This window comes from Centrocercus urophasianus, unplaced genomic scaffold (genome assembly GCF_019232065.1).
Source record: "Centrocercus urophasianus isolate 14NV4802_14NV808 unplaced genomic scaffold, USGS_Curo_1.0 seq_5, whole genome shotgun sequence".
In the NCBI taxonomy this organism is placed as follows: Eukaryota; Metazoa; Chordata; class Aves; order Galliformes; family Phasianidae; genus Centrocercus; species Centrocercus urophasianus.
The window spans coordinates 3,518,024-3,534,027 of NW_024885088.1; the positions used below are offsets into that span (position 1 = coordinate 3,518,024).

General features: G+C 39.2%; 1 protein-coding gene across 1 annotated transcript in view; it reads left to right on the top strand.

The window, feature by feature from the left end:
- Positions 1 to 15,519, top strand: part of STK38L (serine/threonine kinase 38 like) — a 46,194-nt gene extending 30,675 nt beyond the window's left edge. Inside the window, exons 6-14 of the mRNA XM_042835015.1 lie at positions 3,339 to 3,462; positions 3,994 to 4,148; positions 5,050 to 5,152; positions 5,906 to 5,967; positions 6,694 to 6,811; positions 6,960 to 7,083; positions 8,506 to 8,601; positions 9,657 to 9,748; positions 11,401 to 15,519. Coding sequence (XP_042690949.1) covers positions 3,339 to 3,462; positions 3,994 to 4,148; positions 5,050 to 5,152; positions 5,906 to 5,967; positions 6,694 to 6,811; positions 6,960 to 7,083; positions 8,506 to 8,601; positions 9,657 to 9,748; positions 11,401 to 11,528 — 1,002 coding nt within the window. The 3' untranslated portion in view covers positions 11,529 to 15,519. The remainder of the gene's footprint in view (positions 1 to 3,338; positions 3,463 to 3,993; positions 4,149 to 5,049; positions 5,153 to 5,905; positions 5,968 to 6,693; positions 6,812 to 6,959; positions 7,084 to 8,505; positions 8,602 to 9,656; positions 9,749 to 11,400) is intronic.
- The last annotated feature ends 485 nt before the right edge of the window (positions 15,520 to 16,004 follow it).

Genomic DNA, 16,004 nt, shown 5'->3' on the forward strand with positions numbered 1-16,004 from the left:
TCAAAGTTACATGGCCTAGAAAATTTCCAGAGTTGTATTTGGTCATATTTTCCAATTCTATGGCCCCCATAATCGAACTGCAGCCCAAGGCATTTATGGAGTTGCTATGTGAGTATAGAGTAGTAGTTAAGAAATAAGGTCATGCAACATCATTTTGAAAATGTTTTATTTACAACTGCTTGGAACAGTGATCAAGATGGTGTTTTTTTCTTCTAGTCTTTTCCTTTACCAATGCATGCCCTGTAGACCTTAATCTGTAAAATTACATCTCAAAGAAAATACTTCTTGAAAAGCCGAAGTAAAAACTGAGAATGCATGATGTTTTCTTTTGGTGGTTAGATACCAGCAGGTGTCGTGTTATTCATTATTTGGCTTTGTTTTTCTTTTGTTTTGCTTTTTAGTTGGATTTTTGTTTATTTGCTTTTGCTTTCTAATCAGAAATTCATTGTAAATTCCCCAATAGGACACAGCAAGCTCTTTAGCGCCACAAAGAAAAAAAATCAAGTGTAGATGTCTCAAACAAAAGTGTAGCTGGAGAAGGCTGTGGTTATTTAGCCTTGAGAAGAGAAAGCTCCAGGAAGACCTCAGTGTGACCTTTCAGTACCTCAAGTGAGCCTATGGGGAAAGCTGGGACAGGACTATATTCATCAGGGAGTGTAGTGACAGGGCGAAAGAGAATGAGGAGGAAATTCTTTATTCAGAGGGTGGTGTGAGGCAGTGATACAGGCTGCCCAGAGAAGCTGTGGGTGCCCAGTCCCTGGAGGAGTTCAAGGACAGGTTGGATAGGGCCCTGAGCTGCTGGATGGCAGCCCTGCCCACCGCAGAGGGATTGGAATCATACGATCTTTATGGTTCCTTCCAACCTAAGCCATTCCGTGACTCTTCCTTACTGTATAATCAATGGATATCAAGATGTTACAATCACAATATAATCAAGAGAGTTAGGCAAAGTGGACAATGATAACAAAAGAGAACAAATGGAAGGCTTACCCTTATGCTGGGCTCACCTACAAAACACCAGAGGAGGCAACCTCCAGAAGAGATCCTTCCCCACTGGTAGCCAGCTCTTCAATAGGTCTAGGAGGGGTGCAGCCAGGTTCCACCCCTTCCGGCAGCACAGGTGAATTGCCTCCACCTGTGCTCCTCTGGCTGACTCATGGCTCACCTCAGGTGATCAATCAGAGGTTCAGGCCGTGACTCAGCAGTTCCCATACACTTACCTATCCAAAACCCATGTTCGTGTTCTATATTCTCCTGTACTGGTATTAGTACCTCTACTTACTTTTTATCATAATACAGGGTTTTTGTCTTGGAACCCTGAGCTTTAAAAGTAGGAAACGAAAGCAGTATTGTGTGTCCCAGAGGCAGGATGTGTGTGCCCCGCTGGCTGAAGCCTTGCCCCCATTTCATAACCTGATGTGGCAAAGAGGCTCAGCTCAGCCACTGCTTTTAGGCTGGAGCTGCAAGCTCCTCTGGGGAGTATTTACCTGCTGTAACTTCCATTGCCAGGTTTGTTCAGTGGGACGTATCACAGGATGCAAATACAACTTTCAAAAGTGGTGGCACTTGGACATTTTTCTGGCTGCTTTTTATGCAAGTTTTTAATCTTACAGTTTGTAGCTACCTTTGGAAATGGAAGAATGCTGGGTGGAAATATATATATATATACATTATACATACATATACATATATATATATATATGCATTGGTATATATAGCTTACTTTGCTGAGTGTAAACAGTGAGCTATCTGTATATATATATATGTATATATGTGAGACTAAGCAATAGATATGACTAGATAAATTGGATTTGAGTGTCTACTACTGAGAGGGAACCCAGTGCCCTGTGAAAAAGATGCATCAGAAAGATGTTCAAACTGAGAAAGAGATGCAGAAAACTTTGTTTGGTGCTTATTGGAAATATTTCTTGATGCTGGGATAGTGGCACATAGTACTTATTTTCTTTCCAGAAGTTGTTTGCTGTTATATGAAATATAAAATTTTGTCTGTTATGTCAATAAATATCCTTCCATATATATGTTTTTCAATTTTCTCTGCCCTGAGGGTACACGTTAGTAATGCATACGCCCTTCTGTGGTCTTCATTACCATTAGTTTCCAGGGAACTCGTGGGGCAGCAGCTCTCAGCGTTTGTCCAATGCCCAGCTGGGACTGAAATGTCCCAAGTATGGTCAGTCATTCCCAGTCACTTGCCCAGGATGTGCCACAGCAGCAGTGGTGGCTGTACCAGTGCTGGGCCAGCTTTGTATATGTCACTTGAAGGAATGGCTCCATCTTCTCTTCCATTTTTCCCCCAGCTAAAAGAGCCCAAGCCCTTCTTCAGTAGTGGCCATTCAGCTCTCACTGCTACTTAAGGTCATCTCTATGGACCAAGACTCATCACAGCCCTTTTCCCCTTGGCCGAGGCACTTGCGCTTGGAGTAAGCTTCACCATGTGCACAGATAGGAGCAGTCTCTGGGTACCATTTGAAAAGCAGTTCAAACACAATTAGTAATGTGTGGGTTTGGGAGCTGCATAATAGTTCTCTTTATGTCAAATGTTTCTTTCACAGCAATGGAGATAGGAGGTTTTACAAGAAGTAATTAGTTTAGCCATTCTTATCACTGTTGCAAAGGGATTTTGTAGGCTTACTTTGCTGAGTGTAAACAGTGAGCTATCTGTGTAGAAACAGTTATTTACCTTTTATTTGTATACGTATAGGAGAAAACTGGTACCTTCTGACAGGAATCATTAAGCATCTTCTATTTTATCTGCTAGCTCTTGCATTCTTTAATGCAAAATGTTTGGTTTTTTTTTCCAATAGTTTTACCAGTATTTGCACACTGAGTTGCACACTGAATTTTTAACTGTGCTAGCAGTAGAGCTACTGTTTTGCAGAGCTGATCGTTGTGGAGCTTTTTTAAAAATTGTTGTTGTTGTTGTTGTTATTGTTATTATTATGAATGCTATAGGATATAATAAAAATGGAATAGCAGTTTTCTATCAGCTTTTGCAGTTCTACCCAACAAACAGAATGCTTAACAAGCCATGTGTTGTATTTCCAGAGATTACTTCTGAGAAGTTATGGAAAGCTGATATTTTGCAAGGACTTCCTAGAATCTAGCAAAAACTATGAAAAATGGGAGTAGAAAAAGTATGAAAAATAACTGATTTTTTTGAAGATAATGAAAATGTGTAGTAGTGGACTTGATGATCCCTGAGGTCCCTTCCAACCCAAGCCATTCTATGATTCTATGACTAGGAATATGCATAGTATGGCATTTGGTGTTTAAATATTTAAATTATTCTTTTATTAAAGTTTGTTTTTTAATTCCAGGTGGCCCATATCCGAGCAGAAAGAGATATATTGGTTGAAGCAGATGGAGCATGGGTAGTGAAAATGTTTTACAGTTTTCAGGATAAAAGAAACCTTTACTTGATCATGGAGTTTTTACCTGGAGGTAAGCTATGTGTTGTGTTGAAAAGTGATATAAAGACTTCCTTATCTTTTGTTGTGAGCTTTCTAAAAATATAGAAACAAGCATGCTGTCACTTGAGATGATGTGAATTTTAATGCTGTTCTAAACAGGGTCCCAGTAGTGTAACCTTTGCTGATCTGTGGGGAAAGGGAAAGAGTTACAAGATGTCAGATAGGCTTGGATTGAATAATAATTCTAATCATACGTTCTGCTTTTTACTGGCAAAGCTAGAAACAGTAAAAAATAACTCTTGTTCAAACAATTTTTGTGCTATATGTGTATTATGCGTTAAAATTTGCTGTATCTTTCCGGGCTATCCATTAAAATTCCTATTTAGGATTTGCAACAATTCTACTTCCAGTTTACTGAAAAAGTATGTTGAGTTTGTAGGTCCTTGCATTAACAGTTTTATAATTAGTAGCTATGAGGCTGGTTACGAGATTAAATTTGGAATCTAGTGGGTTTCACGTAGAATCAGCCTCATTCATACACTGTTTTCTATCCTTTGATTAGGTGACATGATGACCTTGTTAATGAAGAAAGACACCTTATCAGAAGAGGAGACGCAGTTCTACATTTCTGAAACTGTGTTGGCCATAGATGCTATTCACCAGCTGGGATTCATCCACAGAGATATTAAACCAGATAACCTTTTGCTGGATGCCAAGGCATGTAACGTGCATGCAGACTGCCTCTGCTTTAAACATCTCAGTCTGCAGATAATGCCACGTGCAGCAGTGCTGATCACTGGGTGCCAGTAGTGCCATACCTGATCTAAGCTAGCCACTGTAATGGCAGAATATGGCCACTGTGTTTTTCCTCTTCTTGAATTCTAATATACCTAAGCAAAGCAAAGCTATCCTTGTGTTGGTTTTGTTTGATTGGCTGATTGATTGTTTTTGTATTCGGTAAGCCTCTTAGGAGATCCACCTAGGGTGTCCAGATGCTCATATTCATGTACATAGAAAACTGATCTACTTAGTTGCTTCAAGAAGAATGAAAGCATGAAACATTCAGACAGCACTAAATAATCAGTTCAGTTCCTGCAGTTGTCTCATTTGTTTTATTATCCACTCCCAAGCAGGACCAGTCTGTCTGCTTGGCTGACTGTAGTGAGCCATGAAATGGTTCCACTAAGCATTGCACATGGGTCTAGAGATTATCCAGAGTTGATCTCTGGCAACCTGCTTAAAACCAGATTGCCATCAAAATAAAAAAGCAGAATTGTATCTTGGAAGCTTTCCCAGTCTCAGTAGAACTTGGTTCAAAACAAAGCCAGGCAAAGTAGCTGTCCTTGGCTGTTGCAGATGATATCATTCTCATTCTCGGGAGCGATACCCTTTTTAGAGAAAACACTCTCACAGTACATCAAGATTCAGTCACTGTTTCACTGTTTGTCCTGGATTAAGTTTGTGCTGTATAAGTCCATTGTTCATTGCTTAAGAAGAAGGCAAGTGCAGTTAAGAAAACAGCTTGTTATTTTTGTTTTTGTTTTGAGAAAAAAACAATTATAAATAATTAATATAATTATTCTAAATTATTTTTTTAATCATCTTTGGTGTTTTTTAGGGTCATGTAAAACTCTCTGATTTTGGGCTATGCACGGGTTTAAAAAAAGCTCACAGAACTGAGTTCTACAGGAACCTTACACACAACCCACCAAGTGACTTCTGTAAGTATAAGGTGTCCCAGGTGAACATTTAAATGATTTTGGGCTGCAGCTATACCACATCATCTTTTATTTCTGCTGTGTTAAGTGTGATTAGTCATGCTGATAGCATGGAGTTGGAAGTCTGGAAATGCATGTTTCCCAGGATATGGAAGCATTTCATAGATAAGAAATTATGCTTTCTGCAGTGCTAGTATGTTTTTGTACATTTGTGTATAAATGCATATGGGCATAAAGTAACATATCTGTATTGTAATGCAATCTGAATTCTCAGACTGGACATGGGTTTCGTGTGCTGGCTTACTGAGGTCAGCAGCAGTCACATCAAACCTTAGAAGAGTGAAGTGTTCATCTGTTTGCCATGACAACAATCATAAAATGCTTTGGCAGTACTTCTTGGATTCTCTCTTGTTGTCTACAAAATGTTGTTGACAAAACATGGCCAGTTTCTGTTACCATATCTTAATGCACTCTACCAACTGCAGCAATAAGGGTGGCTGATCTCAGATCAGTCTGTAAAATTCTTAGCAAATGCTAATGTAGAATTTCTGTTCACGTGTCCTTTTCACGTGGTTTTCAGCCACAAATTGGGTGATAGTTATTTGTGGTTCTTTTCCTGTCTCCAGTGACAATGAAGTTTTAATTCTAGAAAAAAGCATTCTAAAGATAGAAAATAGTCCGTTTTCAAATATGAACTGCTATCGGTCTTTTACTTTACAAATGCATTTAATATCTAATATCTGTTTTCTGAACTAGCATTTCAGAATATGAACTCAAAGAGAAAAGCAGAAACATGGAAGAAAAACAGGCGACAGCTGGTAAGTTCATAAAAATCATGATATTTTTCTTTTAAACTAGTTATAGAAAACAATAAACAATAAATAATAAACAGGCTCTACTGTTTCATGTTTTTTAAATCTGGAAAGCCTTCATCTCTTATAGACATAGCTCTCTTCAAGCTCTCAAAATTCTGTTTAAATCAAGGTGCTCTAGTGGTTCAGGTTGTAGACCAGCAAAGAGTAGGATGAGCACCAGCTGGATTGGTTCATGTGCTTGTTTCCAGAGCTGTGACTGTTTCAGGCAATGTTACAGAAAGGCAGTGGAGAGTGGTACACTGGAGTGGTGCAAATTGTGTTTACAGTACAGGGGATGGCCAGGTAATAAAGGGCATTCCAGAATTAATTAAATCAGACTGAAGCATCTCTCAGCCATGGGATTTTCAGAGTTTCAGCTATCCTTGTGATTTTTACAGAACAGCAGTTTGCAAAAGTCTCAAAAACCTCCGTTTTCAAGTTTTGGAACTCTTATTTTTCTTCATATTCAGAAGGATGACTTCCATTTACTTCCAAGGTTCAACAATAACTCTGCATCTGTGCTTACTCATGTAGAATAATGCTCTTGGGACTGTACATATCTTGAATTGCCAAATTCAGCGCTCTTGTCACACACATAGTAAGATGCTATATGTGAATCTGCAGGAAGAGATTTTTGCAAAGTGCAAAAATATAGCATTCATTTATTTAACAGTTTATTCTGTCTTCCAGGCATATTCTACTGTTGGAACCCCAGATTACATTGCACCAGAAGTATTTATGCAGACTGGGTACAACAAACTATGTGACTGGTGGTCTTTGGGAGTGATTATGTATGAAATGCTAATAGGTAAGTTAAAGAACACAACCTAAGAATCATTCAGAGGGTTCAGAGGTGACCGGGTCCATCAGTTCACCCAATCTGATCTCCCATTGCAATGCAGGTGTGTGGAGCCTGTTTATTTTGGTTTGTTTTTTTTAATGTCCCATTTTGGCAGGGTATCCACCTTTCTGCTCAGAAACACCACAAGAAACTTACAGGAAAGTTATGAACTGGAAAGAAACTTTGGTATTTCCTCCAGAGGTGCCCATTTCAGAGAAAGCAAAGGATTTAATTCTAAGGTCAGTATCAAGAGCTCACTTCTGACCATTCACCCACACCTAATCATCTTCCATTAGGTTAATTTTGTCCTGTACAAAGGAAGCTGTAGCTTGGAGGGAAAGTTGGTTTCTTCTCTGTCACCTTTCTTGACGGATTTTTTCAGTGTTTTCCTTTTTGCCGTTTGGGTAACATGAAGGAATACGGTACAACAATCTTGATTTGCACCACTGTATCAGGAGAAACAGAGCTGGGGGAAAAAAAATAGTGATTATCAAACAATATTTTTGTCTTCTCAGGGACTAAGAAAAACAGCCACTCACCAACACTGAAGGCACTGAAAGAAATTTCTGAATGTTTTGAATCGACTTGTTGCTTTCCAAAATGCTAGGTTTTCATCCGTGCAGCTTGTGCTGAATTTCTGGGAGAGGTTTTGAAGTGTCATTAAGGTCAGGCAGAAATGTTCTAGACCTGGCAGATTTGGAGGGGCAGATGCTTTATGGCCTTGGTTTATTTTATTTTTTCAAATAAAATAATACAAGCTTACACAGTTTTATTACTGGCAAAAAGAGGAATGCACTTTTGTAGGTAGAGCCAAGAACTAGAATTTGTTATTAGTCCAAACAGTGCTCCAATTGCATGTAACTAACATAACATATACAGCCAATAGTTATTCTTAATCCAGTTGCTGATGCTAGCATAGTTCAAATTATTTAATTATTGCTAATCTTTATTCATAACTTTGTATGTAACAATTTTATTATGTTTTTTGTATCTGTTTCTCTGTTGTTTTTGTTTAACTGCTCCTTGATGCTGTCAGCATCCTGAGTTCTATGCTATGAAGAGCACAGAGTATTACTGCTGGGGATTTCTCCCTTGTTCTCTGGCTGTATTCAGGACAGTTTGAGATATTATAGGAAGCCTATCTGTTAGCAGACTGGCTTCTGGATTTAGTTATGCCAAGACTATTTACATTTAGGCTTTTTTTTTCTTTATGTGGAAGGAGCTAATGAAGTGTAAAATCACACAATTTCAAGAAGCTATGCAAAGCTGAATTTAAAAACATCTTTAGTTAATGGGCAATTTACTACAACAAGGTCAAAACAGTAGGTGTGGCACCAGAGACCTCAATGTATACTTTGTTCAGTACATCTTGGATGCATTAGACAGAGGTTTTTTGAGCTTAAATTAAGTTTTAGACAAAGCAAAATTCCTGTATTGATAGAGATAAAACCAAACCAAATAAGATCTGATGAAGCTTGAGACTAATCTGACTGTTACTGCAAAGTTTGTCCTAGAGGCAATGGGTTGCTTTTACATTAACCAGGAGATGCAACAGTTTTAAGCAGTTTGCTAAGACTCCTTGATACCATGATGCTTTTATTTTCTTTTGCAACAGTCAGCTTTTATTGTAATGTTCTCTTTATTTTTTTCTACTTTTTCAGGTTTTGTACCGATTCAGAGAACAGAATTGGTAGTAATGGAGTGGAGGAAATTAAAAGTCATCCGTTTTTTGAAGGAGTGGACTGGGGGCATATCAGGTACACATGTGTATATATATACACACCTTTTATAGAAAACATAGAAGTCATGACAGCAGGAATTTCATGCACTATGATAGCAAATTCTCTCTCATTTTGAACTGCACCTACTGACGCTCAAGGTTTTTAGGCTGTGCTGGCATTCATAGATCTCATCAGATTTTTACTGTTGCGAGCAGCCTCAGAAATGCCCAGATTTCCTGGGATGGCTCTTCCAGTAATGCTGTGTTTTTGTGCATGACAATCCATACAGTAAGAATGTGGTTGTCCAGCTCTTCTCATTTCCTCTGGTGTGGAAAGCTTCATTTATCTTTTCAGTGTGGGAGACATTAATAAGCAGCAAAAGCAGTGACGTATTTGTTCAAGTCACATTTGGCAATCTGGCAAAAAAAAGTTTCCTCATTCCACCCAGAAGTGGATGTAAGGGTAATTGTAATAATTATGGCTATAATAAGTTTACACTTATAAATTAATAACTCTCCCACAGTGCCGTTTTCCAGTGTTAATGTTTTTGTGGGGTAGATCATTTCAGTAGCTTTAAAAGCTACCTTAAGAGTTCTGAGTGTCAAGCTAATAAAGCAGCAGCGTGTCAGTCAACTCATTTTGGATCTGAGATGCTGGCATCAGAAGTAAGAGCTACAGCTGAAAGATATTTGGATGAGTTCCATGGAATTGTAAAGCAACGTGTCTAATGGCTTCAAATGCAAGTAAAATCCTGCTCAGCTGGGTAGGCTGGGTCCATGGAACGAAGGTAACCACCGTGGTTCTTGGTGACATCAAAGATCACACCGATAGCTGCATGGCACATGAGGGTGGAATGCAGTTTCAGCTAATGGAAAAGCGTGTTTTCCTCACATTTGCCAAGAGCGTGCTGATGCTAGGAAACCAGGAAACCTTCTTGTGATGTCAGAAAATAGGCATCTTTCAAGGACTCAATGGAACCTTTGCTTTTTAAATTGAAAGGATGTTGCAACTGTAAAAATCTAAATTAAACGAAGGTGGAACTTTGCATATTTTTCCTAACGTTCACTATTCTGCCATTTGTTTGCTTACAGGGAAAGACCAGCTGCAATTCCAATAGAAATCAAAAGTATTGACGATACATCCAACTTCGATGAATTTCCTGAATCTGATATTTTACAGCCAGGTGAGGCTACCATTGTAAATTCCAAACTTCTGTCTACAGCATGCCAGAATACTCCTTGGGTTCATTTGTTCTTCTTAACGTTCATTTTTCTGATAACCTAACCAATATACAGGCTTGGTCTAGAGATTTTCTTTCAAAAATAGATGTTAACCTATGATGTGTCATAGCTTCTACTTCCTTAAAATTTTGGGGGAAAAAAAAAAGAGTTTAACAAGACATTTATTTTAACAACATTTATTAGTAAATGGTTTGCATATATAGTGAGCATTGAAAACTGTACAGTTGTCAACCATGTGATATAAACAAAGTCTGACCAAGAGCAGATCAGTACAGATTTTTTTTACTTCAACTTTTTTTTTTTCTTAATTTTATGCCAAACATAAAGGCAAACGTATTTTTTGGCAAAGAAATTCAGGCAGATGATTACTTAACATAATGATGTATAAGCCTGAGTGGCTCTACAGATCTTTTAGGTATTTTTTTAATTGTTAATTTCTATTGTGGAGTAGTAGAAAATTGTTATATATGAAAGGCCTGATTGGCTGACGTGCCTAGTTCTCTAGTTCCTACTGTTTTCAATAATTATTAATAGGTTAAAGATAGACAGATATATAACAATGGTTAATTTCTGTCAAATAGGTGCAGATGTGCTAACATTCTTAAGAATTATCAAAGGCTATTTTTTTCTGAGATGGCTTTTATTTAATGGCATAGAAATTTGTCTTTTCAATGCAAAAACGGTTGATCTCCAGTTCCTGTTAGCTACTGAAGTCCATATTTAGGTAATGCAAAGTATATTTGTATTGGTTTTGGCATCTCAGGCACATTGTGTTACTGAAAACGTTCCTGTGGATCCAGATGCCCAAATGCTCACTTGAGTATCAGCGTTTTTGGCACCCATGCTGAACATGCTGTTGTAGAACTCCAAGAGCAGCAATCTGAGCGCTTAATATAGGAGCCCACTGCAGTGAATGCCAGTGATCAGCACACCAGCTGTGTGTGCTGTTCATAGACAGAACGTGACCAGATCGCCTGCTGGCTGAACCTTGTAGGAGCTGTAAGCAGGGCAGACGTCCTAAAATAGGAACATGTGCTCCATGTGCATTGTTCTTTCAGGAGAATTTGGATACGTTTTTTTTCTTATGTTTCCAGGGGGGATAACACTATGTGTATACCTGCATTTGGTCTGCACAGGGAAGCCTGTTGATGAAGCCGCCTTGCTTCTCCTGCAAGAACTGCTGTGCTTGGCAGGCTCTCTTTCTTGTTACAACTTTCCAGTATTTAAAGGGAGATTGTAAACAGAAGGGAAATCAACTTTTTACACAGGTAGATAGTAATAGGACAAGGGGAAATGGTTTTCAACTAAAGGAGGGGAGATTTAGATTACTTGTCAAGGGAAGGTTTTCACTGAAAGTGAGGTGAGGTGCTGGAGCAGGTTGCCTGGAGAGGTTGTGGATGCTCATCACTGGAGGTGTTCAAGGCCAAGTTGGATGGGGCCCTGGGCAGCCTGGTTTAGGGGGTGGCAACACTGTGGCAGGAGGTTTGGAGCTTGGTGATCCTTAAGGTTCCTTCCAACTCAAGCCATTCTATGACTTCTTGGAAGCAACACTTCTTAATTTTGTTTTGTTTTTATTTTTGTGTCTGAATTCTAGTGCCAAACACAACGGAACCTGACTACAAATCCAAAGACTGGGTTTTCCTCAATTATACCTACAAGAGGTTTGAAGGGCTCACTCAGCGTGGCTCGATCCCTACCTACATGAAAGCTGGGAAGTTGTGAAACTAAACACAAACCCACAAAAAACAAAAATTACAAACCTCAGGTAGCTGCATCACCAGACCTGCTTGGCATTAGTTATCAATATATTGACTCTGGTGCGCATCAGTTTCACAAGGAAATTCTACAGGATTAGGATTTCTAAGACTACTACTACTACTACTACAGGAATTAGTTGGCAGTGCCAGCTGGCTCTTTTTTTTTTTTTTTTTTTAAATATTTGAATATTTTTGTTAACTTTATTATACAAAGGTACTGGAATAAAAGGAACCATACATCCCTTTGTAACTGCACTGCCTATGTGTGTATAACAATTAATTATGCCTCTGTACTGTGGCTTTGCTTGTACTGTAACCCATTTAATCCACCCAGGAGTAAAACATATCATTTTATGCAGCGTTGTTGTTACACTGCTCACCTGGTGGGTTTTAGGTATGCAGTATAAAAAACCATTGCCCACGTTTTCACAATTCTCTGAGCAGTGGCTCTAAGGTTATTCCAGTTTGTGATTTGCAGTTGTCCCATGAGTGTGGCGTATTTTAAATAGCAGTGTCCTGTGGGGCCTACTGGTACACTCTCCAGTGTCAATCCTCCTCCCTGCTGGAGGGTTTCATGATCAGATCATCCCTTGTTCTGTGGGATGTGGGCAGGGAGACGGCCCCTTTGATCTGCTTGAAATGATAGTTGGTGGGCCCTGTTATTGAAAATGATGTTACTGTTTATGATGATTGTATGTGTTGGCAAATTCAAGAGAAAAAGAAACAACAATAAAAACTCCTAACGAACTTTTTTCAGACATCAAGTTCTGAAATGGCAGCCATTTCCAGGATTGTGTTCTTGCCTCATTTTTGAGACAGGTCATCTTTTTGCTGCTGAGAATTTAAACATCCTTTTCTGTCTGAGAAAACTTACCCTGTGATGAAATTGCTGCTTTTTCTTTTTCATCTCCATAAGAAGTTCCAGGCAGAAGGGATATTGCTGTACCCTTCTCTTTCTGGAATACCTGTAGCAGCCTTTGCCAAGTCAGAGGAAGTGGAGTGCCTCGTTGGACTCTCTGTCCTGTAGGCTCTGTTGTCTTCTCGTGTCTCTCCCTAAAGTGAACCATGAGGTTGCAAGGGATCAGCTGGGTTTGAAGCCCAGTTACCAGAAAACATAACCAACCATGACTGAATCAGGTGGCGCATATACTACCATTACTCTCAGTCTGCAAGCTGGTGACAAACTGACAGCAGAGATGAGTCAAGGAAATGGAAGCAGAGCCTCCTGGGTGCTGGCTGAGATTTTGCTCATCTACTTAGACATCATTCAGAGCCAAACAGCATTCCTTTAACAGCTTGCTGGTATCTAATTGCTGGCAAATTTTACATCTCTGCCTATACTGGCATATTATCTGTAGTGCTTCTAATCTGTCTCAATACAGTAGAGATCTTTGATGTCATTTTCTGGTTACAAAAGGCTTACAGCGATAAACAATTGACCAGTGATTGAACAAGCAGAGTCACTATTGCTGCATTCTTCCCCTGGATGCAATGTAAAGCACTCTGGAGGCCTCACAACGCCCATCAGAATGAAGCACAGGATGTTTTGGCATATGGTAGGGAGGACTCCAGCAGACTGACATTCACAGCAAAATGGAAGTGACTATTTATAAAGCTATCACAGAAATATTTATTGCTGTTTGGCACCAAGGTGTCAGCTGTTCCAAATTATTTGTATGCTTCAAAATCTTACTGTGTAGTGCTTATCTGTTGCATAAAATTCAATTTGCAAGAAAGGTTTCTGTGCATCAGTGGCTTACTGACCTGTGTGTACTCTTCCCCATTCCAACAGTTAATATTCTTCAAGGGCTTCAGTGATCTGTACTCTGATATTTTATCTTCTGTCAGGCATTTTCACTTATGCTGATTTTCTACAAAAAAATTTAGTCTGCAGTTCATGGAAGAGGAACAGTGTGTTAAAGTCCACCCAATTTGCAAAGTATTGTGTTATGTTATGGCTAAGCTAAACTTTGTCTAAATGTTCAATTTTAGCCATCTCCCATTTCTTTGCTTCCCAAAACTTAGAATAATTAACATCACTTTACTGCTACTGGGACAAGATCCTTCTGGAATTCTGCAGTGTTGTTCTTAGCCATGTTAAGGTAGTGAGAGTCAACTTGAATCCATTCAGAGGCTGTCCAAAATCAGCAGCTCGCTTAAACCCACCTCTGTACTTTGGGATGCCTTTCTGCCAGTGCTCTTGTAGCTTCTGAGGCATCTCAGAAAAGGAAATCATTTGTCTGACATTTGATCTGTTCTACCAAGAGGATCTTGGGCGGAACATATACAAGGCACAGACTTGGCCCCAAAGGATACTGCTATTCCAATGAGAATTTTTCTCCATTTTCATTTTCAGCCTCATGCGTGGGGCACTAGGCACCAGAAGTGGAATTCCTGTGAGCACTGCATTTCAAAAGACCACAGTTACCCTATTTGCATAACATAAAAAGAAGCCTTTGCTTGAGCTTGCTAAGACAAGATAAATTTCATGGGAACTACAAATGCTCAGTAATACTGGTGATTTTTATTTTCCTGTGCAGGTTTGAGGGAGGGCAAATAAATACACATATAATTTAAAGCTATCTATGATACAACTATCTGTACATATTCACTGGTTTACAAACTTGGGAAAAAGCTCAATCCTTGTAACACTAAAGATAATAAGCATTTAAAATGGAGGATGGTTAATCATATCAGTGCTCACATAGGAGTTACATCCTCCGGGAAAAAGCCTGCAGCCTATTTAGCATAAACTCCTGTATCGTGGTAGTTGAATTTATTTTTTTGAATACATAGCGTTATTTTAATCAATAAATCGAGTTAAACAAAATATTAACTACTGCTTTTAGGAATATAGAATTTTTTTAAAGATAAAACTGTGACACTGTAATAGATTGAAGAGAACAGAAGGTTAATTTACACTGGCTTTCAAAAAATGGAAGTGCGACATATCTCTTGCTTTGTTCTTTCTGTCTTGTTTGTTTGGATGGTTGTTTTTATTTTCTTCCTTTGGTGATGTTTGTCACTGTGCCATTTATTTTTTGTATTCTTGGAGTACCAAAGATCCTGAAATGGCTTGATGATTGCAACCATGTCAAAATTTATTTTCTGGAAGCGAGCGTTGTTAACTTTGTTTAAATGTGGATTTCTGTATGCAAATTGTTGTCAGAGGTTTGCTGGGGAGATTGCAGCAGGGAAAACTCGAGTGCGTCAGTGGAAGTAGTGGGCCTGAATCCAAGTTCTGGATCTGAATACGCCAAAACAGAGGAGGAAGTTTGGATCGGAAAACACAGCTGAGCTTTTGCGCTATGTTCCATCTCCAATCGGCGTGAGCGCGGCCTTGGGTACAGAACGGCAGCGCCGGTTGTTTCACGTACAAAAGGAGTTTTTAAAAAACATTGCCAGCATTCACAAATCAAATATTGTTGATACTGCATTTGCACTGTTAAATTTGCCTTGCTGGAGAGTTATGTAAGTGTTATTTTTATAGGTCAATTGTCAAACACCTGAGTCGTGGGATACAGTATGGAATAACAGCATGATGTGGGTGAATTCACCTAAGTGCAAAGGGGCTTGCTGAAAGCTCTCCACTCTACCAAGAGGAATGGGCATAAGCAGTACAAGGGCGTTGTGTTGGCTCCTTGTAACGAGGTGACTTTCCTCTGCGGCAGCAAGTAGGGAATACTGCTGTTTAGCCCAGTTATACTGTAATGCTTAGGAAGTGCTCTCACTTTTTCAATAACACGAGCAATTACAAGCATTGTAACATACTGTACTTTGTCATTTTAATGTTGATATATTACAGCAGCTTGTTCTTGGAGTCAAAATGGCAACTGCTATATTTTTCCTAGACTATTTCATTAGTTGTGGTTGGGAAAGTTACATAGAAGCATTATAAAAATTTATATGAGGCTTTTTACAGCATTTGAAAATAAAAGTAGCATTCTTTTTGTAGAGTTGCAGTTTTTATTTTTTTACAAAAGTGCTGGAATTGTTTCTCTTCCAGAACAGGAGACTTCTTAAGGAGTGGAGACACTGCTTTGTGTATTCTCATCTTGAATCCCACTGGATTTTCCCACAAAAACCCCATGTCACCATTCTCAGTCAGATGTTCGAGCAGCAAAAAGTACTCGACTTCTACCAACTGCAGCCACACGAAGCTGCTTCTAAAAAGGTTATTGTTCTTCCCTAGAGGCTTCTTATCTCCTTCCCTAAGGACTGTAATTTAGCCAAGAAAGGCTTCCACAGACAGTTGTACTACAGAAACATTCTCGTCCTACTGCTCCCAATTCCTTCCTGAGTTTAGAGCAATGACAGCACGTGCTGTTGTGACACGATCACGTAAAACACTTACGGGGCTGAGCAGCTGAAAGCAAATTGGAGCTGACACCTGATGAGTGGCCTTCTCTGCAGCCCTCCATTGAGTGCCCTCCACTTGAAG